Consider the following 27597-nt stretch of genomic DNA (forward strand, 5'->3'; position numbering starts at 1 on the left):
AATTGCTGTCTTCTTTTATCATCTTTATCACTTCTTTTGTCTTTAAGATTGAGCTGTATTAGAGCAATTCTTGCATAGTTTATCATGTTTATGAACTGGTTTCATCAGCCATAACCAGCCGACTTTCCAAAGATAAAAATCCAGCAAAATAACGTTATTTGATGCTGGACTCGTCTACATGTGGATAATTTAGCCATCAAACAAAGCCAAATTAACTTTAAATGTACAATTAACTATGAACCTGTAGAAACGTTTTGTCAGCTTATTAGATTATATGATGGACACAATTATATGGCTGTTTATTTTACACTATTCCTACAGTCTCTAGTATGGTTTATAACCAAACATTTAAGGGCACTTATATCATAACTGTTTTTTCGGTCTACAAAATCTACTCTAAAGCTAGTGAAGGATGTTTGCACCGGCTACTTACAAGATAATGGTGTTTGGAATGGATGAATGTTTAACATTACAATGAGACCCCGTTTGTTGGAAATAGAGAATGTTTATCCTAGTATATGGTAAATTAAATTATATACATATCTTTCAATAATGAGTAAAAGAGAAATAATCATTTACAATAAATAAAGTGGAAATGGACAGTTAGACAGGAATAGTTCTTACCCTGGGAATAAAATCAAACACGCTCAAAAAGTAATGAAAACACAAGCACAACGTGTGCATTTGATCCTCATGTGTAAGCCCCCCCCCCCCCCCCCCCCCCCCCCCCCCCCCCCCCCCCCCCCCCCCCCCTTCAAAAAAAGCACATATATACAAAATATATTCCGTTCGCTGAACGACATTGAAATTTTTCTACAGCACATGAACATGGCCCCAGCCGAACTAAACGCCGTCCGGAATTATGGTAAAATGCACAATATAATTTAACTCATCAATCTTAAAATTCTGATTCACAATGGCACTTAATGGTAAAGACGGATTCGATTTCGATTTCTATGGCTTATATGTCACTTCAGCTAATATGTACGCTTTATTACTCTGTGGTGGGGCTGAAATTAAATCCGTAGTCTGCAATATGGTACAAGGATTCGTTTTTCTGGGACCCCAAAGTTGTAGGCACAAGAAAATTTTGTTAACTTACAGTCAGCCCAAGATTTTTTTTTTACACAAGTACACTTTTAATAATATATTCTGTAAACTAATTCAGTCCTCTAACTCTCTGAGAATGACGTCATAGCAGGGTTCGGGATCGTCTGCGGTTTTCATGATCTTGATGATAAATGTCGCCTGATGAGAATAATGGCGGACGATATTGTCATCCATCTTGACAAGGATCCTAAAGGCCGGAAATGAAAAATATATATCAGTTCAACTAAGAAGACGAACAAATTAAAGAGCACACAAAAAGATATTGTTCCTAAAAAGATATTTTAGTTTAACGTTGTTAATAAGCTAAATTTTTACGCCCAAGAACTTAAATTCTTACCCTTTCTTGCATTTCTTGAACACATTTCTAATATTTTGCACCGGTATGTTATATTTTTCTTCGATCTGCAAGTAAAATAATAATCTCAGCACATAGTGTATACAAAAATTAGGTTGTCACTTACCGTTTACAAAAGACGACCCCATATGCCGTGTCTGCAAGATGACGGATACGATTGCCTACGGCAACTGACAGCGTTTGAGACGCAAAAGGGGGTCGTTTAAGTGCTTAACACTCCATGAAGAATGCCTTGACCCCAAAAGGCGTACAAAGCACGGCCAAATAACACTAATTTCACAATACAACTTCATGATTAAGTTGAAATGCCAAGTCTAAAAGATTTTACAACAACAGTAATTGACAGGCAAGTCTTTATTATCTCGGCCAGTGGTGATTTATGGTTCTTCAAAAGTGAAAATGGACTGGAATGACTTTAAAAGACATGTATCATAATACTTACGGCTTCTGTGAGGCTTTTTAAAGTGGGCCTTAACACTAGTAACGCCGTATAAACGTCTTCATATTCCTCACGCACGTACAGGAGAACTAAAATGATGAAATCATGAAAAATACGTGAGATGAAACACGACACATGAGTATGTCGTTACGTGTAAACTACACACACACACACACACACACACACACACACACACAGAGAGAGAGAGAGAGAGAGAGAGAGAGAGAGAGAGATGTATATTACTCCAGGCAAATAGTCACCTACATTTTCTATGTCAATATCGCGTGGTGCTATCATGTATCATCACCTGAACTTTCCATCTAGGACAGCAGCGCAGTGTCACGCAAACGTCTTTGAAATACTTGTACCAAAAGCTACATTGGTCTGAATGATAAGTCTCTTACTTAAACGTGCTGGTGCAATTTTTCATAAATCAAAAACCCCTCGCTTGACGTTGCATAACAGGATTCATTCATTAAGAACACCAGTTGATTGTAGTTCGAGGACTGACACAAAAGTCTAGTGCTAACATTGGGGACCTTGTGGCATTAGTCACTCAAGTCTTTGTTAAATCGACAATATTCGAGCAACACACCCTTCCTATTACGTGACAGTTAAGGGTTGATTTCGATACAACTTTCAGAAAAAAATAAACAAGCACGAAAACCTAAAAAGTGGAAGATATGCTATACGTGCTACGAAAGGCTATATTCACGGTCGCTACAGTCAGCGTTTAGGTGCATGATATTAAAGGAATAACAACTCTTCATATGAGATCCATATTTCGCAATAAATACATAATAAACAACCCACAGAAATATAATAAATTCTATTTTACCACCAAAACGGCGGTTATCACAATTATTTTGGAATCTGTGCCTGCAATCGAACCACGTGACTTCCACAGATGGCTACCCTCTGTAATTATCTCTTCAGAAATTTTACAAAGAAAATCAAACATTTTAGAAGAAGACAGGGACTAACTCTGAATGTCGGAACGGATTCGCATTAGTAAGTGTGGAGAAATAGCCGTTTACTCCAGGAAAATCCAAAATGAACAGATGTTATTCCTTTAACCACACAGGACTGACTCCGTTGGTACCATGTAACGTGAATTTTAATACAGAATTTAACATCACTCGCGTGTTAGACTAACCTTTTTGGTCTTCCAGCACAGAGCGTTCCACCTTTATCTTCTTATCTACAGGCATCATCTCCTCACAGCTAGAAGAGAAACGGAGACGCGTGGTGTCATCTCTTAGTTAAATTCATCAAATAAAATGTGATGGAATTTTCATTTACTACCGTGGCCTTAAAGAAGAAAGAACTTATTCAGTATGCGTATTAAGTTATTTTGCTGCATTGAACGCACTTACTTACCCTTTGTTTATATCACTGTATCCGATAAAATCTATAGCAGTTAGCGAAACCTGTAAAAGATTAATACATCATGGTAAAAAATCGAAGATATTGTATTTTGTCATCTCACAAGGGACGTTACACATTTAGTTAAAAAATTTATAAAAACTAGAATCTAAATATCATTTTGTTACCTTAATCTCAATATAAATCTGAGTCGAAAGTGTATCATACCAAAGGAAAACTTACCTTTCCTGAAAAATTATTGCATTCGGCAACAGGAGAAAAGAGCAGAGGTTGCTTCTGAAGATCAGCCATTGCATAGAACTCAGACCTCTCGCACGGCGGATGGTAAATGTCTTCTTGTCGTTTTCGTGCTGAAAAAAAAATTGTATCAACGTCACGATCCAATCTTAGATGAAATAATATTCATCTTGTTCAGATATACAACATTCAATAAGGCTAAATTTTAAAGCTTTTTTTTATTTGCTTGAAAGTTAATACACTGAAATGAACCAAACGGTTAGCAAGGTGGAAAGGAAGCGCCTTAAATAATAATAAGTTCCCATTAAGAAAAATGTTGTTTTGTTAAGTTACGTAACAGCAGTGGCAAAACAGCTCTATTTTGTTAATCTATCAACTACATTTGCAAGAAAAAAGTTGACATATATAACTAAGCTTTGACTGATTAAAAAAGTAGTAGAATTTCATAATATTTTAGCACAAATAGCAAAGGTTTAGGCGGCCATCCAAGAAAGTAAGGCAAGAATCTAAAGCAACAGCCCAAGAGTACATATGCGTTAATGACAAAGGTTAGAAAGAAAAATGACCGAATTAAGCCATTTCAGGCAACTATGTCAGGATTTGACACTAAAAGCACCGAACCACTTTTACCTCCAGTCGCAGTACCTTTACTGTCCTTCCTTCGTTCTTCATCACGCGTTTTTCGTTCCGCACCCTTGACAGGAAAAAAAAACATGATATACTTATAAACAAATATTTAAGAAATTTTGGACACACTGCATGCTTGGGTGTGGGCCTTTGAATTTGCTGTTTCAATGGAAAAAGAAATACAAGATACGCAAGCGTCATAAATTTGCCACGGAGTGTGAACTTAACCTTCTTGACAGAAACCCGATCTTGCCGATAATGTGTGCTCAGTGTTGCAAAACTCTACACCCGAGGCCTCTTTTTATTTTTCGTTCCTTCTGAACAGTTCATACATTGAACAATAAACTAGACTTTAAAATAAGGTTCAAACGTGCATTTGCAGTGTGCATACAAAACACTGATAACTTTGCATTAACACATAAATTGCACTTCTTAAGATATTTTTAAGAAACTTAAACTTAAAAGTTTAAAGAGATAAACTGTAGATACAATGTTCAAACAAAGAAATAAATAAAAAAATATATTAAAATAATAGTCAATATTTTTTATTCCAATAAACGAAGATTCATTAATATTTTAAGACCCATAAACGTAAATAAATATTTATTTTCAATTCTGGGTCGAATTGTACCTTCTTGTAGCAGTCGCCATGAAAATGGGCGTACACATAAATAATGACAATGAAAAATACTGACGAGTGGCCAGTCAATAAAGTGACCTGCTTACCTTGTCACAGAAGACTTTGAGTTGGCAGTATCCACGATGTATAGGATACGAATCCGTACTGTCCTCGAACGTGTCAATTTGGAGATGGAGCGGGAAGCCCTTGACCCCCTTCTGGTTACTGAAGTCGGTACTGAGACAGTTGACAGCTACTGACACCTAAAAAACACACGTCACGCTGTATGTCAGTTTTCCCCATTTATCTTCTCTTTCTGATCCCTACCAAAATGACATCTTGACTTATTTATCTACTCTCCAAATGTCTAGAAAGTGTGTTTCTGAATACCCAAGTAATGTCTTAACCTATAGGCCTATTAGTTATCAAGAGACAAAATACAATTTGTAAATCCCATAAATCACGTAAATCACTATTTGTTGGCGGAATTTATAAACTTTCCAACACATAATTTGTTGTATATGTGATATGACTGCAAAAGTACCTTAACACGTCTTAAATAATGTATTGGGGTTAGGGCAATTTACCTTGGCGGGTTGTTCCTTTGGATTCCATCGAACCACCACTGCATTGTGTGCTATTTCATCCACACAATTACTAATAATCCCAGTGCTGTTCTTTGTATCTGAAAAAAAAAGCATATAAAAGTCTGTTCTTTCCCAAACACAAACAAGGTGTTGTTTGCGATATATAATACATTAGTAAGCGACTTATTACCGTTAACGTTCAACCCTGAGAAATAAAGAAATCATTCCTTTTCTGTGTTCTGAATTTTTGAAAATTAAAATGCGTAATTTAACATCTATGGCTCTAGTGATATGCCAACACAATACGTCATTTAGACTTTATAACCAGTGCCACAAAGTCAAACTTGTAAAACGCAACAGACAAACATGTACGAGAGGCAGTATAGGGGTTAAATAAAAATTGGGCTTCATGTTGACATGGATTTCTTTTCATCTCAAAGTGCAGTGATTACAGTTATTACGTTACTTCTTTGTATGCTTGTGTGCTTAGCGCAAAACTTCGACTCACCTATGTCTAGAATGCGCTGTTTGATGCTATGTTGCCTGCTGTGCCAAAACTCCCAAGCTTTCATTTCATCGTCAATTGTTTTGTCGTCACGGAATACTAGCATTATTACAGACTAGAATGTCAAGCAAAATGTGTTGGTTAATTCAATGATATTAATATGTACCTTATCAACAGGAAGGATCTGTAATTTATATCCACAAAATACATCAAAACTCTTTTTAGCAATAACTAGATCTTAAAATATCGTATTATTAAAACCACTGAACAACAGGACCATTCAAAGGGGGCAGTATAAAACCTCCTTCGCTCGACTTGTCTGTTTGCAAGTGTATTTTAAGAAAGATTAAAGGAGAACGCTCTCCCCTCACTGTGATGCCACTGACTCCATCTTTGCTACAGCACCATGGTGGGAGTCATACAATATGCAGACCTTACTTTTAAAATAAAAAAGTGCTGTCACACAGTCACAGCATGGGTCAATTTGGAACTAGAGGACAAATCTGCCACTGGGGAGAGGGGGTGTCTAGATTTTAGTTCGTCACGCGCAGGCGCCCTACTCCCACCTCACTGATGGGGTAAGAGTTGATATGTTTTGTTCCAATTCTTTTATCTTACCTTGACAGTATGACATTTCATGATCCGATCCCCTAGGACATTGTCAAGCGTTATTGTGTAGAACTGACCTGGAAAGAGAACGGTAGCTTGAGGTCAACATTAAGTATAAAAGCTAGCAACCACGCGGAAAGCATCTTGTCAGTCGATTGAAGTTTTTTTTTCTTTCGGTAAAAAGAAAGAGAACATATTGTTTCAAAAACGTCTGTTACGATCAGGGGAAGGGTAGGCGAGACAATGACTGCTCTCAGGGGGGAGCCAGAATCGTGAATAAACAAGATCTGGTTTTCAATGAAAATACAATGTTCACTCGAGTAGGCAAAATTAACCTTCCGTTCGATCAAGTCGCTCTAAAAAAACACTCTAGAAACTAGCTTCTTCGTGAAAACCGCACAGTCCTTTCTTGGGTTTCAAAAATATAGCATGAACATAGAAAACAAAAACGTAGATAGAACCAACAACACGGTTACCACCTTAGACAGACTTTAGTCGGTGTTTACCTTTATTCATATAAGTCATTCTATCTTCATCAATCCTCTGACTGGTAGATATTGGCGCCTCCAGTGAGTAGCGATATCCAGTAATATCATTCTCACTGAAATAATAACAGTTAAAGAAATAGGACTGGCCTACATGGAGCTATATAAATTATATCTATTATACTTAATATGATTAAGTTGTGAAGCAAAGTTATCATACTTCATTTCATAACAGTTTGAAGTTATGTTATAATGTACTCGTATCATCTCTACGTACAACAGTACATAGAAAGTACAATAGTAACTGTAATACAAAAGTATAAGACCGAGATAATGTGGCCTTTCAGTACAACCACGCGTGTTCTCAGCGATTTCCATCGTGATCTTTCAACATAACATGTCAGACATGAATTAGTAGATTATCTGAATTTACTGTAAAAGCTGTTTCGCATGTTCAAAACATATTTTATTTATTATCCAACTGTTGCTCTATTAGGTTCCGTGTTTTTCTTATCAGTAACAGCATCCTCTTTTACAAATTTGATATGACAATTTTGGAAATACAAAGAATATGTATATATATTTTAAGCACTATCATTTTAATCAGAATTGCAAATAACCCAATGTCAATTCATCGAAAAAAACAATCGAGCAAAGGGCTACTGTCACCCTCTAGAGAACGGAATTTTCAAAGTTCTTATTTGATCTTTAGTGTTAAATGATAAAAGATAAACCGTCTATTATCGTTGTTCCTCTAGAGGATGTTAACCTTTTCAAAAAAAGATTTAAAACATGAAACATTACTCCATAAAAGTACATTTGCGTTAAATGACACAGAAATGATTAAATATTCAGCTTTTGTGGGTTCATGATATCATAGTACATAATCTAATAGACTTACAGTTTGGGGATGGTAGACGATGGAGGGTATATGAATTTAGATGGCGTCTGATTGCAGTGCTTGCTGGAGTTGGATGACACCGAGGAACGCCTGCGTTTCACTCCCCGTTCTTTCGAAGGACTGTGGTTGCTGCTGTTTGTTGTAACGGTGGGGTAGAAAGACGGGCCAGTTTCTCCAAATACCTGAAAGTAAAAGTTGATTTAAACTACTAATTAAACTACTAATTAATCTTCTATTTTTGTTTTTCAAATAATCTACTCATAGCCTAAGCATCTTATAATACACTTTGTGACATGACAAAGGCCGGTTTCGTTTGAAATGTATGAACGACATGTAAAAGTCCTTCTACGAAAAAATCGTGATTTTTTTGTTATATTTTATGTTCCTAGTTTTATTATCGAAGACCCTGGCAGCAAGACGTTATCCTTTTTAACCAATATATCCCCCTAAATCCTCACCGGTGGTGATGTAGCATCCGTGGGCGAGTTGCAGTTCTCATTGTATCCACTGTCTGGAGACTTCAAATTATAATTCTCCGTTCCTAGAGACGATCTCACTGGAAAAGTGCTATAATCCACAGGGAAGGCGGCGTTGCTGACAACATCGTGACCAAATCCGTTCATGGTTTGTGGACCATTTTGTAGAGCCTGAGACAGACTCGTGGGTGGACTAGGACGGGATTGGTGTTGGGGAAATTCGGCTTGGCTCGATGCACTGAACCCATTTTGATATACAATATTTAAGAAATCTGCATTTTGATACGGTTGATGATGAGAGTTGGAAGGGTTGGCGTAAGTTGTGGAAGCCACTGCATGGCCATTGAAGTCGTGCGATATGGCCGATGTTGGATGGTGCCATTGAGACTGGGTGACAACAGGTCCCGGATGGTAATCCAGACCGTTAGAATGCAGGCCGTTGTAACTGATGTCTGTCATTTGGCTTTCATTTTGTAAATCATAGTCTCCATGAAGATCTTCCAAAAAACTGTCCGAGCGTACCAACACAAAGTCATTTCCATGTTCCCCGGTTTCTGTTCTAGCAGACACCACTCCATTTCGCTGCTGCTCAACAACAGTGTGGCCGAGAGGAATATTGTGTTCTATTTTCTTCCTCAAAATTTTCTCTGTGAGAGCCTGCATAAGTCTCTTTGTATTTTCAGATGGCTTGGCATCTGTGTCTACACTGTCATCATGTACGACTCCATTTAACCTGAGATCATCATAGCAGTGTCCATTTGTTCCTCCATTAAGTTTCATTTTCAGTAAGTCATTAACATTACCAGGGTTATTAATATGAATGTCCATGTTGTTGTTGTTGTTGGCACTGTTATTTTGCAGGCTGCAATGTTTTGTTCCTTCTTGTTTGATTACGACGTTCAATATGGCCGAATTAACTGTACATACAGAATCTCCCTCTGGCTGCGACGACTTGCATTCTTTTCCGTCGCTAAAGTTGAAATTGTCTTTCAGACAGTTTTCGCTGTCATCGAGATGATCGTTTTTGTCTATACTACCGTTCTGAAAAAGGAATAGTATGCACAATATATGACATTACACACATTTAAGAATACGAAATGATTACCATGAATAATCTCATACTGCAACGAAATGGACGGAGTTTATGACAATTTCATGTTTTTTTTTCTAGAAATAGTCGTACTTACTTCAAAAACTCGTATTTGCCTGTGGACAATTTGAAGAAAAAAAGTTGTCTGTAATGCGCTTGCCGTTTTAAGTTTCAACGATATAAAACATAGGTCAATAAACTCAGTAAATGAACATTTAGCACGAGGATGCTGGTAACGCACCTGTCTCTGTGGATAATGACGTCTCTGTGAGGAAGAGGGTCTGGGCGACGGTCTCTCCTGGGTCGTATTGGCTCTGTCATTCAGAATGTTCTCCAGCTCCTGTGACAACCATGGGTCCTCCGACTTCGGCTGCCCTTCGCTGCTGCTTATGCTGTCACTGCTATCGCTGCTGGGGGCACTGGAAAGGTTCGCATTTTCAATATGTGCTGCCCGTTTGAAGTAACACGCACACACAAGCAGTCACAGTTAACACAGATAAAACACACTTTGACATGCAAGCCCGGCATTTGTACTAGACAGAGAGCTATATTGGTCAGCACCCAAATGATGATTACCTTATGACACGAGCACAAAAGACGGTATCGTCAATAGAAACTGCGCGTGCTTGGATCCCCCCTGCCATGTGGCGGAGACAAACACGGAGCATGTCACCTGTCACTGGCACACGGAAGAACAATAAGCCGCACTGTTAACTAATAAGAGTACAGCAAAACGCCCTCCTTAATGAATCTTATAAACTATTTGATATTAACTTGACGGAATTTATGAGACAGGATACCAATTGGTGATACAAACTAGACATCGCTTCTTAATGTTAACGACCTGTTGTCTGGCAAAAAGACTTGATGAAAAAAAAACAGCTGTTTCACTTTTAATTATCTTATTAAAGAAAATATTTGCGGATGCTGCGCTCTTGTCAGTATTAATATAGAAATGTATTGTAGTTGGTATTGAAATTTGTAGCTGTGGTTTCATTCCAGCTAGGATCCTAGATTCTAGTGAATTGATTCAGTTCAGGATGTTGTCTTGATATCAATGCATGTTTCGATTAAGTAGTTACTTTTTATTTCTATTGTGGTATATTTGATCCTTTAAATCATCCCATTATGTATGCCTGATAGGAATGTTTTGTCATTTTAGAAAAGCGGCGCACAGAACTCTGCAAATCTTGCTTTGTGAAAATAAAGAAAGACAAGGATAAACTAAAGTCTCTTAAAATACAGATTTTGCAAAAAGTAAAGATAAAACCAATCCAACTTAAGTGTGCCAAAATTCAAGACTGAACGTTCCAGAAACTTTTTGGTCTCGCTTTCTTTAACAAACTTTCAGAGGTCCATTTTTAATTCGAATTCAATTTGATTTTTATGAAAAGCTTTTATTTTATATAAATATTTCATTTCATAATTTTTTCGAACTTTATTATCCGTACAACTTCAAAATTTTGGTTGTAATGTTTCAAATAAACGTATTATTATTATTATTATTATTATTATTATTATTATTATTATTATGTGCAAGAATTTGATTTTTTCAAAAACACCGCGCTTGGATAATTTCCATTTATTTCCTTATGTAAAGTATCTGTAAAAAAAACTCCTACACACTTCAAATTAGGATTGATTTATAGCAACCATGTCATTTAGTTGAAAACAGAGGTGCCCCTTTAAACAGAGCACTTAGGTGCAAGAATGTGTCAGTTTCTCTAATTTTCCTTGCTAAATTGTAAAAAAAAAACACATTACGTAACCTTAGCATTTTCCTGAATAAGTACAAGATAACACACGTATCCAAGATACCTGGGAAGATATTGACTGAGTACATACTAACTTTCCAACCCAGCAGAGCAGACAATTACGACCTGGGACAATTTATTTTTGACATATTTTTAAGGTGATAAAAACACTCTTCTTGTAACAAACTAATTGCGTAAGCTGTGCACTATGGCAGCGTGTCAAGGCACGTAGGCGTCAGTATCCGAACACCTGAATTCGCTTTTCATCCTGTGCCGCACCTTCGTCTATAAAGGTAAGGGATAAGGATTGTTACGTTGTTAAAAACATAATAAATAAAATTTACTAAGACCTCCTACCTCGGTGTCCCATTCAGTCCCAACAAACCGTTATTTTCTCGATTTAATGCAAAACGGAAAAGCACTACTTGTTTCACTTTTTCCGTGGACAAATTATTTTCGTGGACAAACTATTTTCAAACCAATACGTTTTTTTTTCTATTCAGTCGTTTAACGGATGAACTGGGATATCATGATTCAAGTAATAAGTATGGTGACGGCATAAATCAGAAAGTACCGTCGGATAAGATGCGACAATCGATAATTGTTATCGTTTTTTTAGGCAACGTCGGGCAGATTATTGCTTTTCGCACGTACAGAGGGGTGACATAATGCGTTCACAAAAAGTCCTATACAGAGCGGTCTTGATTCGGACATACATTACCCAAATGTGTTAACAGCGAAAAGGAGGATGATTGCATGACATTATACAGATGATACTCCAGGGGACCACGGACTGTTAAGTCCTTTTCCCAAATCTATACTTACTGACTAAAACTTTAACGGTAACCACCCTGGGACAACTGTCTCAGGCTGGCACCAAACAGGGCGCCAACAAGAGTCATTCTGTAAAATAGCGGATTTAGGGACATGAAATGAATTAATTAAAGAACTAAACACATTTTCCTGAAGGGCGCAACGCCTCTTCGGTGTACACTGGCCAGCAACTTATTGACTAAAAGCCCCCAAATACTGCACCGAAAAAATGGCAAATTAACGGTTACATGCACTTTTCATATTTCTACTACTGTACTAGTTCTGCAGTCATTCCATAGCTTAAGTTCAGATAACATGCCTTTAGGACATTAGTACCAGCTACCTAAAAAAAGAGAAAAAAGCTCCAAGACAGTGAAACATACACTCTGCCCCTTCGTCCATTGATCAATTTTTTTTTGCGTGTTTAGATAGTATAAAATATTGAGGTGCGATGAAAAAAGCTCCACGCACGCTACCACTCCCTTGCTGTTCTGAAAACAGAGATAGGCCGCGATTACATGGGTGCGTTCACCGTAACAGCACCCAAAATGATCAGATATTATCGTAAGTGTTACGCCAAGACGCAAAGGTTACACGGAAAATCTTAATTGTTAAAGTATAGGCGCCATTATTACTATTCAATGACTTAAGTTTTATTTCGTGGTTTTTAGCTAACCATAAACAGATACCCTCGTAAGGAAAATGGGAGAAAACACGTGATGTTTCACATATTTTGACATAGTATTAAAATATACAAAACCATGCAGTTTTTAATTTTTTTCTTTGGCCGAAACATATCAGAAACATATTTTTTGAGATAATGATTACTTTGTATGTAAATAGTAAATATTATTTATTTATTAACGTGATATAGATACACAAATCACCCAGCCTCGTGGGCCTACAAGTCACCGAACCGTACATACATCAGAAACAAACCAAATAAAAAAATCTTAGATTAAGGTTAAAAGTTATAATTAAGCAAACACTATAATTTATGGTACACTGTTGAACCATAACTAGAGCTGACTGCCTTAAACTAAAACTGTTCTTTAAAATGCCATGTCTGTAGGTTTATTTCCAATAAGTCTATCAGTATTTTAGATAAATCTTCCCGGTCCTCATGATTACAGTCCAAGTCTCCCAGAATCTTACATGTATGTAATGCTAATTCATTTATTTTCTTTTTCTCATATTGATACAATTCTGATAAAAAAATGACAAGGAACACCTGTGTCTGTAACAGCACGACTCATCGTATGCTTTTTTCGCTGCATAAAACATCATCTAACAGATAAGAATAGTAACTGTTTTGAATTGCAGATGTGAATTACAAGTTTCTTTGGAAATACACAGCGACATTTTTTACATCTTCGAAGGCCTCGGGTCTTTGTGACAGGTCACGTAGAGCGTGCAGGTGATTAACATAACCACAACTTGTTGAAGTCAGCGTTGGTCAATTTGCCATGATGATATGGTGTGGAAATTTTTTTTTTTTACTTTTTTCAAAGTCTCACGAGGTTATTGAGCCCCCAAGGTCGATCATCGTACCGGTAAGGCGCCGTACAGAGCGATAAAGTATTCCAACCCCTTTGGGTATCCCCTAAGTCGGGGCGGAAGAAATCTGCGCCCGCAATGTACTTCAAGGGTAGAGGCACCAAGATAATTCTTGACCACAACACAGCGATGTCCTATCGGACAAACCTTTGCCTGAACGTAAATTATACGCCTTACTTATGTTTTCTTTAAAGGTATAACAGATAATGTATCTCGCAGTAAATATTCAATATTTGGACAGGGAAGGTAATTTCGCCTACGGTAACACGATTAAGACTTGAAATATATTTTGGAATATATTTTGGTCGGCATGGACAAGATAATCAGTAGTCGGTACCTTTTGCTTCTTGATTTTAAAAAACTTAACGCCCCTAAACCGCAGACCCAGGGGCTGTTAGATGAATGCCAGATAAAAAGGAAGAGGACTTTGATTGTGATCTTTACAAAAAGCTCGAACGTATTTCTTTCTATATTGTACATGCACTTGTATTGGGACAACAAATACCAGGTCTCTATCTCATTCTCTGGGTAAAATATCTATCAGGTTTATACTTTAATGCTTTTTTCAGCCTCAGAGTTCTCTTCCCCCTCTCACACCATACACTGCGTGTTAATACCTGTCCACTTAATGCAGGCCCGTAGCCAGCAATTTGAAAAGGGGGGTTCTTTTTTTGAAAAAGTGGACCTTTTCTCATAAAAACTTCATGTACCTAGATAAAATTTTACCCAGAGTGGACCTTTTTCCAGCAAAAGGGGCGGTTCTTTCGAACCCCCCGAACCCCCCCTGGCTACGGGCCTGTAATGCTCTGTCTAATACACGAATATAGGATGGGATTTCCATTGATAAAAAAGGTGACCAAAATGACATGTCAAACTCACTTTCTTAAAAAAATACAAAGATTTGGCATGTAGATATGATTTTGCAACATTCGTGTTTAGATCTTCTCAAGCAACCACAAATGACCTTATTCGGCTACATTCAGAAAAAATTCTTTCTTAAGGCTTGGTAATTTGGTCATGCGCTAGGCTTATTTTAGTGTCTCGGAAGGTGTAAATTATATTTATCTGCAGATGCTATCGGCAAGTTATGATGCCAGTGGTCTAGGCATTACCATAGCGTCATCTACAATAAACATGTTTAAAAAAATTTGAAAAAAAAAGACGTACGGAAATACACTGTGATCTTCAGGGTACTAATCGTAACCGTGTTCATGATTTGACGTGGGCACCCCATGTGAAAGATGGAAAATGAAATCAGTATATACCCGACAGTATTTAAAACCAAGTCAGAAAACGCTTTTTAAGTGATGATATTCCATGTCAAGGCAAAATTTGTAAGTAAACATCCAGTTGAGAAAACTTACTTCCCAAACGTACAAAACGAAAAACGGGAAAAATTATAATTTACCTGAAAGAATCTTTCTCTGTTCCAGCTGCCTTGTCTTGCCTTTCACTTTTATCAAGTAAATCTTGGATGGATTCGTATTTGTCCCCAACCTTAAGATCACCCCTGTCGATCGCAGGTAAGTTATGGTATTCGTGAAGAAGCGCCAGTGCTGACGCATGCGCATCTTCACCATCGATAGCAGTGGTGGCAGCGGTGAGGGGGTGGCCGAAAAAGGCCCGTATGTCTGCCGGGATCTCATCGGCCTTTAGAGTGTCTGTTTGCAGAGAAACATGCCTGAAAAAATTGATGTAAACTGTATTGGTATAGTTTGAAAATGACTTCTAAATGTTATTCCCCTGGTCGCTTCACGAGTCATTACACACACAAACAAAAAGTCAGGCCAGTGAAACTTGAAACTCTACGTCCTCAAAAAACCACAGCTAAATTAATTTTTTCACACATCTTTGGTCAACAAATACTCGAGTGGTAACAAACAGTGAAGGAAGAATGTTTATCAACTCTTGACTTCCACTTTTGTTATATATTAACTTAACACTTAAAAAGATATGGCAGGAGTACACAGAAGGGAAAATGCAGACAAAAATGCATAAGTCAATGTTTGATTTGTTCTGCTCCGTTGAAAATCGCATATTTGAATGGATCATGGACAACAAAAGAAAAACATAAAAAAAATTCATTTGAATCTATTTCGCTTAACCGCTATAAGCTGCTTCGAGAAGGCAAACATGGTCCATTGTTTTCATCTGTCCGTTAACCACTGCCCAGGTGGGACAGAAATAAACTGATTGCGGAGTCCCACATATCAAAACAAAGTGTTTGAAGTACTACGATGATGCAGAGTGGACACGTAGTAATTAATTTCATTGTCGTAACCTCCCTTCCGCTCACCCAGCGTGCATTAAATAAATCAGATCATTCACAGGCTGTGACAAATAGGACCATTAGCGTTCCATTCACTCCGCCAATTTTTACCTGGCCATTGTCTCACTCACACCCATTTAATGTGTTCGTTCAGGTACGCACAGAGCCTGGCGAATTAAAACACCTCCGATCTGGACCCCCACGGATCTGACAACAAAATTCGACCATCAACTTGCCAACAACAATGCGATATTAGCTGATATTGATGATAACCTGGCATCGAGTAATTAACGCAGCGTGACAAGTAAATTGCTGGTTGTCAGAATGTAAAGTCGTTACCAATGCTTACCAGTTATTCTAAGACCGCCCACGTCACAATATAAGGACCAAAAGTGACAAATATGCAATTTATTGTGTGTGTGTGTGTGTGTGTGTGTGTGTGTATGTGTGTGTGTGAGTGAGAGAGAGTGAGAGAGAGATTCAGCGTCGTTTTTCGTTTTTCAAAAGAAAAAAAAAACATTACTTTGGATTTAAGGTTTTACTCGTAAACTTTAAATGTAAAGCTATACATGACTATCACACCGTTTTGAAATAAATAAAACACTTATTAGAACGTGGTTTCTCCATTAAGATGCAACTTTAAGAAAAAGAATATGAAAAAAAAACAGATTTTGTGACTAGACGATAGGTTCAATAAGTGCTTTCATGTCATAACAAAAACGATATGATTTATTGTGTGTTCACTAAGTCTTTTATCCCCAGGCCGCTAGTAGTTGTAAACAAAAACTTGAATTTAAACTTTTTGTCCACGAGTCAATCTTATACGATTTCTGTTGTGCTACAAGGAATAAATTTCTTCGACTGAAAATTGTGTTTTTGTAAGGCATTATTCTATTTACTTTGTTCCGAGTTGAAGTAACAGGACTCAAATCAATAAACTGTTGATTGAGGTGGGCGGTGATTAAGAGGGCGTCCACAGGAAAGGCGTGGCCCTTGTGAATGGGTACCTTTAAAATCCGGACAAGCTGCTTATCGACGATTTGAAACTACGTGGGTTATCTAAAAATTAAGAACAACGCTTTATAATGTATCTAATGTATTAAAGCGGTTTAGAATATAGAGTCACTTTACGAGAACACCCAGGAAACTCTATGTAGAAATACTGATTATGAAAATGAGAGTGTAAAAAAGCCAGATGAGCGATTAAATGAGGAAAACAATAATGACATTCAAGTCGTTTCCCATAAAAACACTCCAAAGTTAAACTGATGTTAAGATATTCCAAAATGTGAAACCTTTCAAACTAGAACGGTTTTATCTCAAATATTTGCAGAAAGGGAACCTCTGGGGCGGAACAATTTTTAATGAACAACAGAAAAATGAAATGTCGTTAAGTAGTTAATAGACGCTCTAAATCACGGTCCTTATAAAGCGGCCCGAAAAGTCCTATTGAAAACGCTAGTTGATGTGCGCTGAACCAGTGACTTGGTGTGACGAACACTAACTAAATTATCACTTTTCAAGCCATAAACACATCCTTGGACGAATGAATTTATTCGTTCTAGACGTGTCCAAGAGACCGGTACCTACTGTACTATAAAAAGATGTCACAACTGCAGCCAGACTTACTCTTTGACCACAGGGTTCGCTAGTAGTCTGTTACAAAATTATAGTATTCTCTACATATACTATACTGACTATTTGAAAGGATCCTGATATCAGAGGGTAAATAAGAACCCTATCCCCGTTCGGTCTACTATTCACCGAGCTAAGGCAACTCTTTTTTTTTTTTTTACAAAATATAATTTATATATAGTCGTATCTCACGGTTTTCAGCAAGGGACGCCGTCACAAATAATCTCCCCAGGCTCAGCCCTGGGCTGATCGTGTTTTTTTAAGGAATTCAGCTAAGGCATGAACTGACCACCCCTCACCTGCACTTGACCGTTATTCTGATCATCAATACCATAAACATGAGACATAACAGAAACAGAACGCTCTATCTGGAGCACGGACACGGTCCGTAAAGGCCCTGTCACACCTAGCGTATAGTACTTACGTATGAGAAAAATTACCTATACGCAGACAAATACAAGGGATTTGTAAGAATTACGTCGTATACGCAGACAAACGTTGGTGTGCACTTGCATACCCGGACGGAATGTTTTTACCACGTTCAAAAACAATTCCATACACTGCTTATATCTTTATTTTCATTCGCTGAAAACGGTGATTTCATAATCTCAAAGTTGTGCGTGTAATCGATGTCACATACGATACTCTTACGCACGTCTGTACGCTAGATGTGACAGAGCCTTAACATTTTGACAGAGATTACATTCACGGTCTGAAACACGAGCTTTTCGTTCAAATTAAATTTGAAGCTGTTGCAATCGCAACCATAAAATTAATCATGTTGCAAGTGTTTTTTTTTCTACTTACGTCTTCATCTTCATCTTCATTCGAAGTGAGTCGACAAAAAGTGGACTATTAGGAGGCGTGTGTCGTTAAATCACTACAAGCGTCCGTCGTCACTTCGAAAAGAATATACAAATATATAGCCAACGGAAGTCTTGTCCTGGCACTTTAATCTATAATAAAGGTTGCATACTATATGTCACCAAAGGTCAGCAGAATACTATGTACATACTTTGGTATATGTACTTTATGTTCACTGTTCCGTTTATAGATAATAGTAATGGTTTCTTCTCGAACACCTACGTTTTACGCTAGCTTTTCAGTTATACTTTTTGGGTGTATTAAGTTTGCTCTGTCGTATTATTTTGTGGCACCCGCCCTTGTCAGATATCCTCCGAGGTTGTTTTTCTCTGGTAGGCCTAAATACGTTGCTTTAGCGTCCGCCCACACACTTCACTTCACTGAGTTACGTCGCTGTATCCTTGTTTGTTTAAAAATTCCACAGGTTTACATAAAAAAAGATATGAATGAGTTCTGCACCCTGGAGAAACGCAGAGGTAACTCGTTGTGACAAAAACAGGACGCTTGGTGCGTGGGCACGCACTGTTGCACGCCTACGCGAAGTTGTTGTCAATGTCTGTGTTAAGTGTGCGGTCGTCGTCCGCCTTAACCTGCTCAAATTAGTGTTATGGTTAACCAGACGCCGACGTTCGAATCATCAATGGAAGTTGTGAAGCAGTGAGAAATGCATTCTATAGCTAATAAACAGAGCGGGTAAAAGTGTTCAACCTCCGTTTGTTTAAAAAAAGTAAACAGCGTCAGCATTTTGTGCCCGTCTACGCCGTGTGCGCATAAGAAATGGAGATCAAGTCATGCGTGCGACGTTCTACAAAAAAAAAAGCTGCTCTAGTTATATAAGCTCCGTACTTGCACTAAAAAATCTAGCGCCTTTTCTTCTACTAAAGTAAGCTTGCAGCATCAATGAACAGGTAAACACACTTGGTCTCAGAACAAGTCCTCTATTCACTCGCGCTCTCCAAAAATTGACTTTGGGAGTGCTCGGTGTGCACGCATGAACAGCCAGAGTTCACCTAACACAAACTCTTAGTAAAAATCCTTTCTGACTTGAGGGAACAGGGTGCGTTACCACGTTTACTTGTTTTAAACACCACGTGACTGACACTTTTTTTCAAAGTTTCTATCATTATGCCTTCATTCACATACATGTATTACGCATGCTGTGCATCTCAGCCATACATATTTTGGCACTCCATAACTTTGGGACCTCTCTCTACCAATTCAGACTCATCATTATTCTATTAGCACAAGCAACTCTGCCTTGCTGAATATCAAAGCACTCATTTGGAACCGCTGTATAAGGCATCTTCAATCAGGGTCGCATGTGTTCCTTTCAGCATATCCATAAACGTTTAATCTTATTTCAGTAGCAATACCAAAAACAGCATCGGGATCACTATACAGCTAGGGTTCAGAATTAGTCATGGTGTAGATCAAATTCATTTACGCTGGGCATCTTCATTCAAGCGTCATGCAAGTCCTTGGCAAAATCGGCCATATGCAACACTCATTCTGCACAACTTCTGCATATTTCATTTGTGTTCAGAAAAGACCTAAGAATTAAATCTCTTATTCTGCTGAGAAGTGTCTGTGAAGTGTTATCTAAGCATAGTGTGTGTTCACATTCATTTTATTATATTTTACATTACCTCATAGCATATTCCGATTACTCATTTGAAAAAAAAAACAACATATACTAGTACAGTTCAAAAGGAATATCAAAATGGAAAATGTGCACAACATGTCCTCCAACACAGCATGTTCAGCTCTATTTAATCATTTATTTAATAATCATTTGCAAGATTACAACATGGAATCATTCATTGCCAGCTAGATAGCTTAAACACAATCACTGAAACGCACTAATGCATTAAACAAATCGTGCTGTCCTTATGGACACATACGCATTAAGCTTAACCATGGTGGTAAAGAAATGCGTCAAGCTACCATCTTTTTTTCTATACATTTGAACAAATTACAGTTTGGAAGAATACAAGGAACTTTTGTTGACATTTGATACGGGCCACAGTAAGTTTTCAGTTTAAGGTAAAACTATTGACTTCCAACTCTCAATTTAAACTGTATTGTTGTTGGTAACTGTACCCACAAGGTATTGTATGAGTGTTCACCTGAAGGAGTAATAGGTCGAAGAGAGAGGTAATAGGTTTGGCTCGTTGTTTGCAAAGTGGACTGGACAAAGTGCTATGTTTTGTGAAAATATAAGAATGTTTTCAAGTTCTAGCTATCTGATATAAATGAAGCGTAGCTTATAACTGATGCATATTTTTGCTTAAGGTTTGAATTGTATTTTTCGAATTTTTTTACCTGGCCTGTTTAAATTGAGGGAAAACTTATGTGATTCGAGAGAAAATCCATAAAGTATATTTTCTGACCAGTTTTTTTTCTTAAGTTGGATATACTTTATCAAAGATCCGTCTGTGGACTTAATAAAAAATACTTTTTTTACCTTTTAGAGACCAATATCTAAAACCTCAGGTACCTAATCTTGTTTGCTAAGTGCAAATTTCACCATAAACATTTTCTTTTTGCAAAATCCTAACAAGTGTTATACCTTACAGCATATAAATATTTTACGGCATTGCACACATCCGAAAATTATTATTTAGGCAAGGAGCGTAAACCTGGTTTTTGTACAAGTTGATAATGGTGTTTTAAAGGTATACTCCCACAAGCTCATCAAAAGCTATAATTATCACTCACACCCAAAGAAAATTAATTCCAAAACCTACACGAGCCAACTTTATAAAACCGCCTTTTATGCGACCTGAATGGTTTCTAAAACATTCATTTACATATATGTACATGATGAAAATAAGTCGCAGTTCTACTGTGCTTTTATCTTGTTTTCGTGAATTAATAAGTATTTTCTGAGGTGAGTAAATTAAATCATAACTGCGATTACCTGTCCGTATGTCTAATGTGTAAATATATTCAATAAGTTACTGGTAACCGTGATGAACTCAATTTTCTTGGACATTCAAATACCACTAACAAAAGACTTCGTAAGTCTTGTTTCTAGTGAAGATGGGTCGAACTAATTGAAATCCACTTAAACTGACCCTATAGCTAAGCAAATCACCGTCCGTTTTGGCGATTAAAATGCTCAATGTTGTAATAAAAAACATACGCGCTCTCGATGAAAAAAAGCTTTGTTTTGTATATACGAAACAAAATGTGGATCAATTTTTATGTGGCTCACATAAGTAACAACTAAAAATATATGCCTTCAGATTCGAGGATACGATGAGAGCCGGATATCTAATATATCAACACGTTTCACTTTAATGCGGTTAATTCCTCTACAAGTGATCTCCCAACACGATTGCGTCATCTAAATTGACCTCGATTCCATCCCCATGGGTTACGAGCCGCTTTCCTCCTACTCCTTCCTTAGTCCAGTCCCGCCCATTGATCTCTGGTGAACTTGCACACTAGATATACGTATCGAATTTCTGCTTCATAAAAAATAATGATTTAATGTTTTAAAATTTATGTATGAATGTAATCAGAGAGCCTATTGAGGACGAGTTGTACTGAGTTCTGTCGATCAAAACTGTTAAACATAGCTATAACATCTTTATCTTATTCGGAATAAAATTCTTCAATGCATTTCATTAATGCCGGAGTGTCTTATTTTGAGTTCTGTCAGTCCATACATTAAAGATGCATTTTTCCTCCAGGAAGTGTACTAGAATGTCGGACAGTGGTTAATACTTTTTCTGTGAGGGCCATAACACATCACGTAGACACCTTTTAACTAACATCTAGTAAGTGTCATGGACTCTGGGGACAGTGTCTCAAAAGAACTTTTAGGTCGAAAGTTGGACTTCCCTTTTTTTGTCAAGATAAATATAAGGGGATTCCTACTGAAACATTGTTTCAGTTTAAAAGAGAGAGATAAGTGTTAGACCATGCAATAGCTGCTTTGTTTTAGACTGGGTTCCCATACCTAGATCGATCTAATAGGATTGATCTATCTCCGAGGGGTTTCTCGCTAAATTGCTTTCGGTTTAAGCGGCTTAGATGTCTGGCACGCCTACTGAAGTTGCTAAACGATAGTTAATTACCCCCTAGCAGCGTCTAAGCCGCTTTAGTTTATTGCAATTTTGCGAGAATCCCCTAGGAGATAGATTGATCCACAGTTAGTACGGTAGTGTCTGGGAATAGTCCCTTAGTGGACTGTTAACCTTAATAGAAGTAAAAAAATACTCGTTTTTAAAGTAAAGGCCAACATTCGACCCTAAGTTATTTTTCAAATTGGCCCCCGATTATGAAGAAAGGCGCAACAGAGTGTCACTGTTTTCTTAATTTCACAAGTGACAACAAAAGAGTTATAGAAACAGCAAGAATAATGTCTGTGCCACGAACTTTATTACATTGAACGCCCATCATGCTGCGTGCTACAGCAACATTACCAATTTCACATCACTATACAGTACAGTGTCACCAATCTACTTAGTATTCAGTTATACTTGAAGTTTCAATTTGAGGTATCAGACATCGTCAATCTTTCCAAATGAGTTCCGAGGGAGATAAAACTGTGATCACAAAATCAGGGCACCGGGTGCACCACTTAACCTGGCTATATAGAAAATACTGATCCTAATAACAACTTTCATAAAGTTCATTTTCATTCAGGGCGTACACAGTCCCGGCGTCATTCGGGAATTTCATCCAGGCTCATCTTAATCTGTTAAAACGTCTTTTTGAGATACTATCTTTGTATTTGATAACACCAAAGGATATGCATTCATTTAGTTACGTGCGCGACAAGTTGGATATTTAAGTGCACACAGGTCGCCGCTCGACATGATATCCATGTATTACAAAACTTAACAGACACAATATAAAAATTATTAGCATAAAGATTGAGTTATAGGTCACGCATATCAGAAGTAAATTGTACTTTATGTGACAATCCGTCATACAAAATGTGAATCACATCGCAATACAGAGTGACGGACAAGTTAAATAGTTGGGAGTGCATTGTGCATTACTTTACAATGATACAGCTTCGTGAATTAAATCGTTTTTTTTTTTTTTTGGGGGGGGGGGGTTGGTATTTAATATTTTAACATATCTATATGTGTCAGTTTTAACAGGGGTTGGAACATTGGCACAAATATTCTGATCAATCCTGTTCATACTACATGATCTTACTGGATGAAAAATTTTTGTAATTGAATCCTATTTCTCTCGAAAGTCTCTGCTCGTTGAAACGATTGAGCAGAGACGTCATTTTGCTTTGATCCGCGGTGACAATATCGGCAATACTGATGTACATATATACGTATACTAGGAAATTGGATCCTTGGTGGAGATCACTGGTTTTCTGCCAGAGGTCACCGTGCTCTCTGGGCACAGTATGCCGGTCACATCACCGCTCTGTAATTGAAATATGTGTGGTCAAAATATGGGTGCTCAAATAATAGGTGAATGGTCAAACCATCCTGATCCCAACAAACACGTCTTTCAATTTTGAATCGTTTTGCCTGACTTCACTTGATGCAACCTTGGGCCTATTATACGGAATCGTTGACAATCTAGAATGTGGAATGATGTGTGCTTGGCCTGATATGTAACCGAGTGGAGTGAGAGTCGACTGGTGTACGGTACCGACATTTTAATACGATGAGAAAATGTAACCAGAACAGCCGCTAGGCAAAGGTTAATACGACACAACAATTAAAACAATTAACGAGTGCACTTGTTGATCATCAGTAGCGACCTCGTCGCATCAGTTTGTCATCTTGAAGGTATCTTGTACAAGATACGTGTAGGAAATATCATTTGGGAGAGGGTAATTCTCAAAAATACAATTTAAGAGTGGCTTCTGTATCCTGTTTACATGTATTAGAGAGATGAATCGTGTCTCTACTCTTTAGTCTCTTAGAAGATTATCTTATTGAGTCCTATTGAAGAAATGTGAAGGTATCCTTGCCCTTCAATTATACCTTTTTCCAAAGAAATACTTTCAAAGCTCTGTGTACTGTTAAATACCAGCCGAAGTAAAGGTAATTATGAGATGTTCATTCCAGCAAAGTAATCGAACACCTTTCTGTATCATTTAAGTACAAAACAAAACCATAGAGAAAATTCCTTTATCTTATCTTATTGCATAATAGATGAGTAAAAAACGTTTAGGTAGCAGAAGATGAGAGGTTTTGTTGAATAACGCCTACATAGTTCAAAACTTGCATTTGGCAGAGGTTATAAAACGATATAAAGCAGATCGTAAAATCTCCGAAAAACAGCGAGATTTCACGCAATTTGAGTATTAAACGTCTGAAGTGGCTCCACTTTTTAGAAAGAGTGTCTGCAATGTGTCCTTGGGGGCGGAGAATTATGTAATGATAATTTGAACCCTCTTCAAATCAGTGTCGAAGTTTATGATTCACAATGTTAAATATCCCTTGTGCTAGGTTAAATCCACCAAAAGTAGGCCTAATGGAGTATCGAATAATGGCTATAATGGACGGGTCCGCTAACAATGGTACATTGTCCTAGCACCGTGCCCTATCTGAAAGGATCCGAGTGAGAAGCAACAATAAAATGTGTCTGAAGTTTCAAAACAAAAAATGATTAAGTTCAATCACTTTAGATCCCCCTCCCTGCTTTTTATTCCTCCTAACTCTCCCAGTTCTTTATTATACTTCTTCCCCCATCATAAACATACAGTGTATATGTTGGCCAAAATATATATCACTAACAGTATATCTAAAAACTAAAACTATATCAACAAGTTCAAAAAGCTACCAGTACAGCTTGTATAGTTGTCAGAGAATTGCCAGCTACGCTCGTAAGTACATGTACTTGAGAAGTGTCCTTGTGTAGGTGGACTGTTGCTGAGCTGGAGACTGCATAATAAGCCTGACTTCAGACAGAACAGTCCAGTACCCGTTAAATATATCTGTTTATGTTAGGACACCATGTTATTTCAAATGGGTAGTCTGCTGGCATCTCTGCGTGAATAAAATCACATTATTCTGCCGTATTTCCTCTCTCCAAATGTGCAACAGTTGAATTCCAGGTCAACACGGTAACCGCCACCCAATGGCAATTAATGGATAACGAGAGTCATCTTTTTGGGCCTGCCCATGCATCCCCCATTCATCAGCATAAGAAGTGAACATCCGTCAACCGCAGCATATTATCACTTGCTACAACAAGGCTACATCACTGTGCATGCCATGACAACCTCGCTTGACTTTGGATTCAACTCCTAAATCTAACCAATATTATTCTAGCTTTTTTATTTTGCAGTATTATTTAGTGATACTGTTCTATGATTTGAGGAATATGTATCAATTTTTAAAAATTCGAAGTTAGTAGTAGGTACCAGTAGGTATTTATTTATTATCATGTATAATACAGGAAATGATCAAACCATAGAAACAAGTCCCATATGTGGAAACAACGTGATGACAGCATGAAGAACATTGACACCTAAATCGTCACACTTCAGTGTTGGAAGTGATGCTCTGTATAATCTCACAATAATATTGTTTTCAATATTTTTATCTGCAACTAGCATCCCACACGAAATTAACCGAAAGGATAGCATACCGCCATCCAAAATGCGGTGAGACGTGACTGTGTCTGCATGGTCTACTGTCACCTATTTGTCCGTTATGCAGACCGGTGTAACACGATGACGGGGGCGAAATTTGAAGTGTATGTATGCGTAGTAGACTAGTTTAAATAAACCAACACCGTGTGTACATCCATAACCGAATGCCTTTAGCTATTTAGCATAATGGCAATGCACTCCTTGCTTCAAAACGCTGACAGCAGTTTTCGAATCGGTGTCAGTTGCCTGTGATAGAGATAGTAGTATATTGCAGGCAGTAGATCATCTCGTCTGGAACCCCTTAACTGCTACTGTTGTAAACAATGCCCATTCATACTTACAACTTGTCATCCGACCTATCTAGAGAAACACACAGCTAAGTTCATACGGGGTCAGTGATTATAGGGGACAGTGACAATGTCTAAGAAAACAGCGACAATGACATTGCTTTCATAAAATGCACTGGACAAGAAAGTAGGTATGCACTAATGTACACTCAACCGGTAGAGAAAAAGTTAAGGTAAATACATACCTTTATGCACTGTCACTCGTTTGTAGGGTATAGCTCCATTCATGCGAACCAAAGCTACGGCCTAATATTACATCGAGATCGTTGCCTTTCCCCGTGGAAATACAAGAGTTGCGTTGCTACAGTATTCCTATTTGTTACCAATCTGATAAAGAATAAGACTTGATTTTACATACCTTTCATTGACAACTCCACAGTCACTCTGCGCCGTTGTCATAGCTCAACAATATGTAGAATAGCTTCACAAACTCGTAAAACCAGTCTTCCCAGTGCTATGATAACTGATGCAGTTAATAAACCAGTTCTCCAACAAAAAGAGTTTTCCTCATAGAACGGGTGTACTTTTGACGGGTCGACGACCACCTGATACCTCGGAGAATCCCAGAAAGATACGAGACACTCTGAGAGATGCGCCGTCAGTCCACATAGGCTGGCCTGATGATAGCGGATTAGCTCGCGATGTTATTAGCTCACAGTTCTCGTCGGCTGAATGCTTGGATGATTAATGTGAAAGGAGGAAGCCTAAAGGGGTGTAGGATGGAGACTTCCAATGTTTGCGTGATTATGGGACCTTTTTTGACAGGCTCAGGGAATTCAAGCGAATGTGGACGCTGAAGACACTTCTGTGCTGTTGTTTGGTGTTGTTTTCTGTGAGGTTTTCGAAGAAATGAGCGCAATTTTGAAATGCTCCCTATTTGGACAAATGATGGATCTTTTTTAACCGCAGTGAGAGCATGTCATATAAGATACTGTCTCCGCAGTGGCTTATAGTTAATAGGTTTTGATGTGTTTATTTGGCAACTGTTGCATATTCCAAAATTTCCCAAGTAGCTAAAGGTGAATGGCAAACTTGAAGATTTGTAACAGCCGCAATTTTTTTTTTTTTTTGTTTATAATTTTCTCGTAAGGGAAGGGGGTTCATATTAGTGTCTGGTTGTGGTTATCGGATTCTTTGATATTTTTGGACACACACAGTGACAGACAGACAGACACACACACGCACACACACACACTGAAAGCTACAGGCCCACAGATAAGGGAGCTCGGGGAGTAGGACCGGGTGTTCGTAATGAACCGCTCGGTTGGAAAAGGTCCTCTCTTAATCAAAATATATCTATTTAGGTCCATGCCATTTTTCAAGTTTAGCCAATGAAATGTGCAA

At 37.8% G+C, this 27597-nt stretch overlaps 1 protein-coding gene and 1 long non-coding RNA gene across 4 annotated transcripts; both read right to left on the bottom strand.

Moving 5' to 3' along the window:
* Positions 1-866: 866 nt before the first annotated feature.
* LOC106178469 (uncharacterized) lies at positions 867-26903 on the bottom strand. 3 transcript variants are annotated; one of them, XM_013561657.3, is made up of 17 exons: positions 26612-26903; positions 14959-15231; positions 9668-9845; positions 8319-9377; positions 7861-8042; positions 6981-7075; positions 6484-6551; positions 5869-5980; positions 5361-5458; positions 4881-5036; positions 4173-4221; positions 3513-3640; positions 3285-3334; positions 3061-3128; positions 1908-1993; positions 1448-1512; positions 867-1297 (listed from the first exon to the last, which is right to left on the bottom strand). In XM_013561657.3, the coding sequence occupies exons 1-17, from the start codon at positions 26650-26652 to the stop codon at positions 1165-1167; spliced, it is 2841 nt and encodes a 946-aa protein (XP_013417111.2). In that variant the 5' UTR covers positions 26653-26903; the 3' UTR covers positions 867-1164. The 3 variants fall into 3 exon arrangements, with proteins under 3 accessions (XP_013417111.2, XP_013417110.2, XP_013417112.2); XM_013561656.3 differs by having other exon boundaries at positions 4158-4221; XM_013561658.2 differs by lacking the exon at positions 26612-26903 and adding an exon at positions 18262-18935 and having other exon boundaries at positions 4158-4221.
* LOC147764095 (uncharacterized) lies at positions 22686-26605 on the bottom strand. The gene is made up of 2 exons (XR_015332767.1): positions 26439-26605; positions 22686-24856 (listed from the first exon to the last, which is right to left on the bottom strand). It is a non-coding gene; the product is annotated as an uncharacterized LOC147764095 (long non-coding RNA).
* Positions 26904-27597: the final 694 nt, after the last annotated feature.

The sequence above is a fragment of the Lingula anatina genome, chromosome 1 (genome assembly GCF_051362555.1).
Source record: "Lingula anatina isolate TDL-2025a chromosome 1, LinAna3.0, whole genome shotgun sequence".
NCBI lineage: Eukaryota > Metazoa > Brachiopoda > Lingulata > Lingulida > Lingulidae > Lingula > Lingula anatina.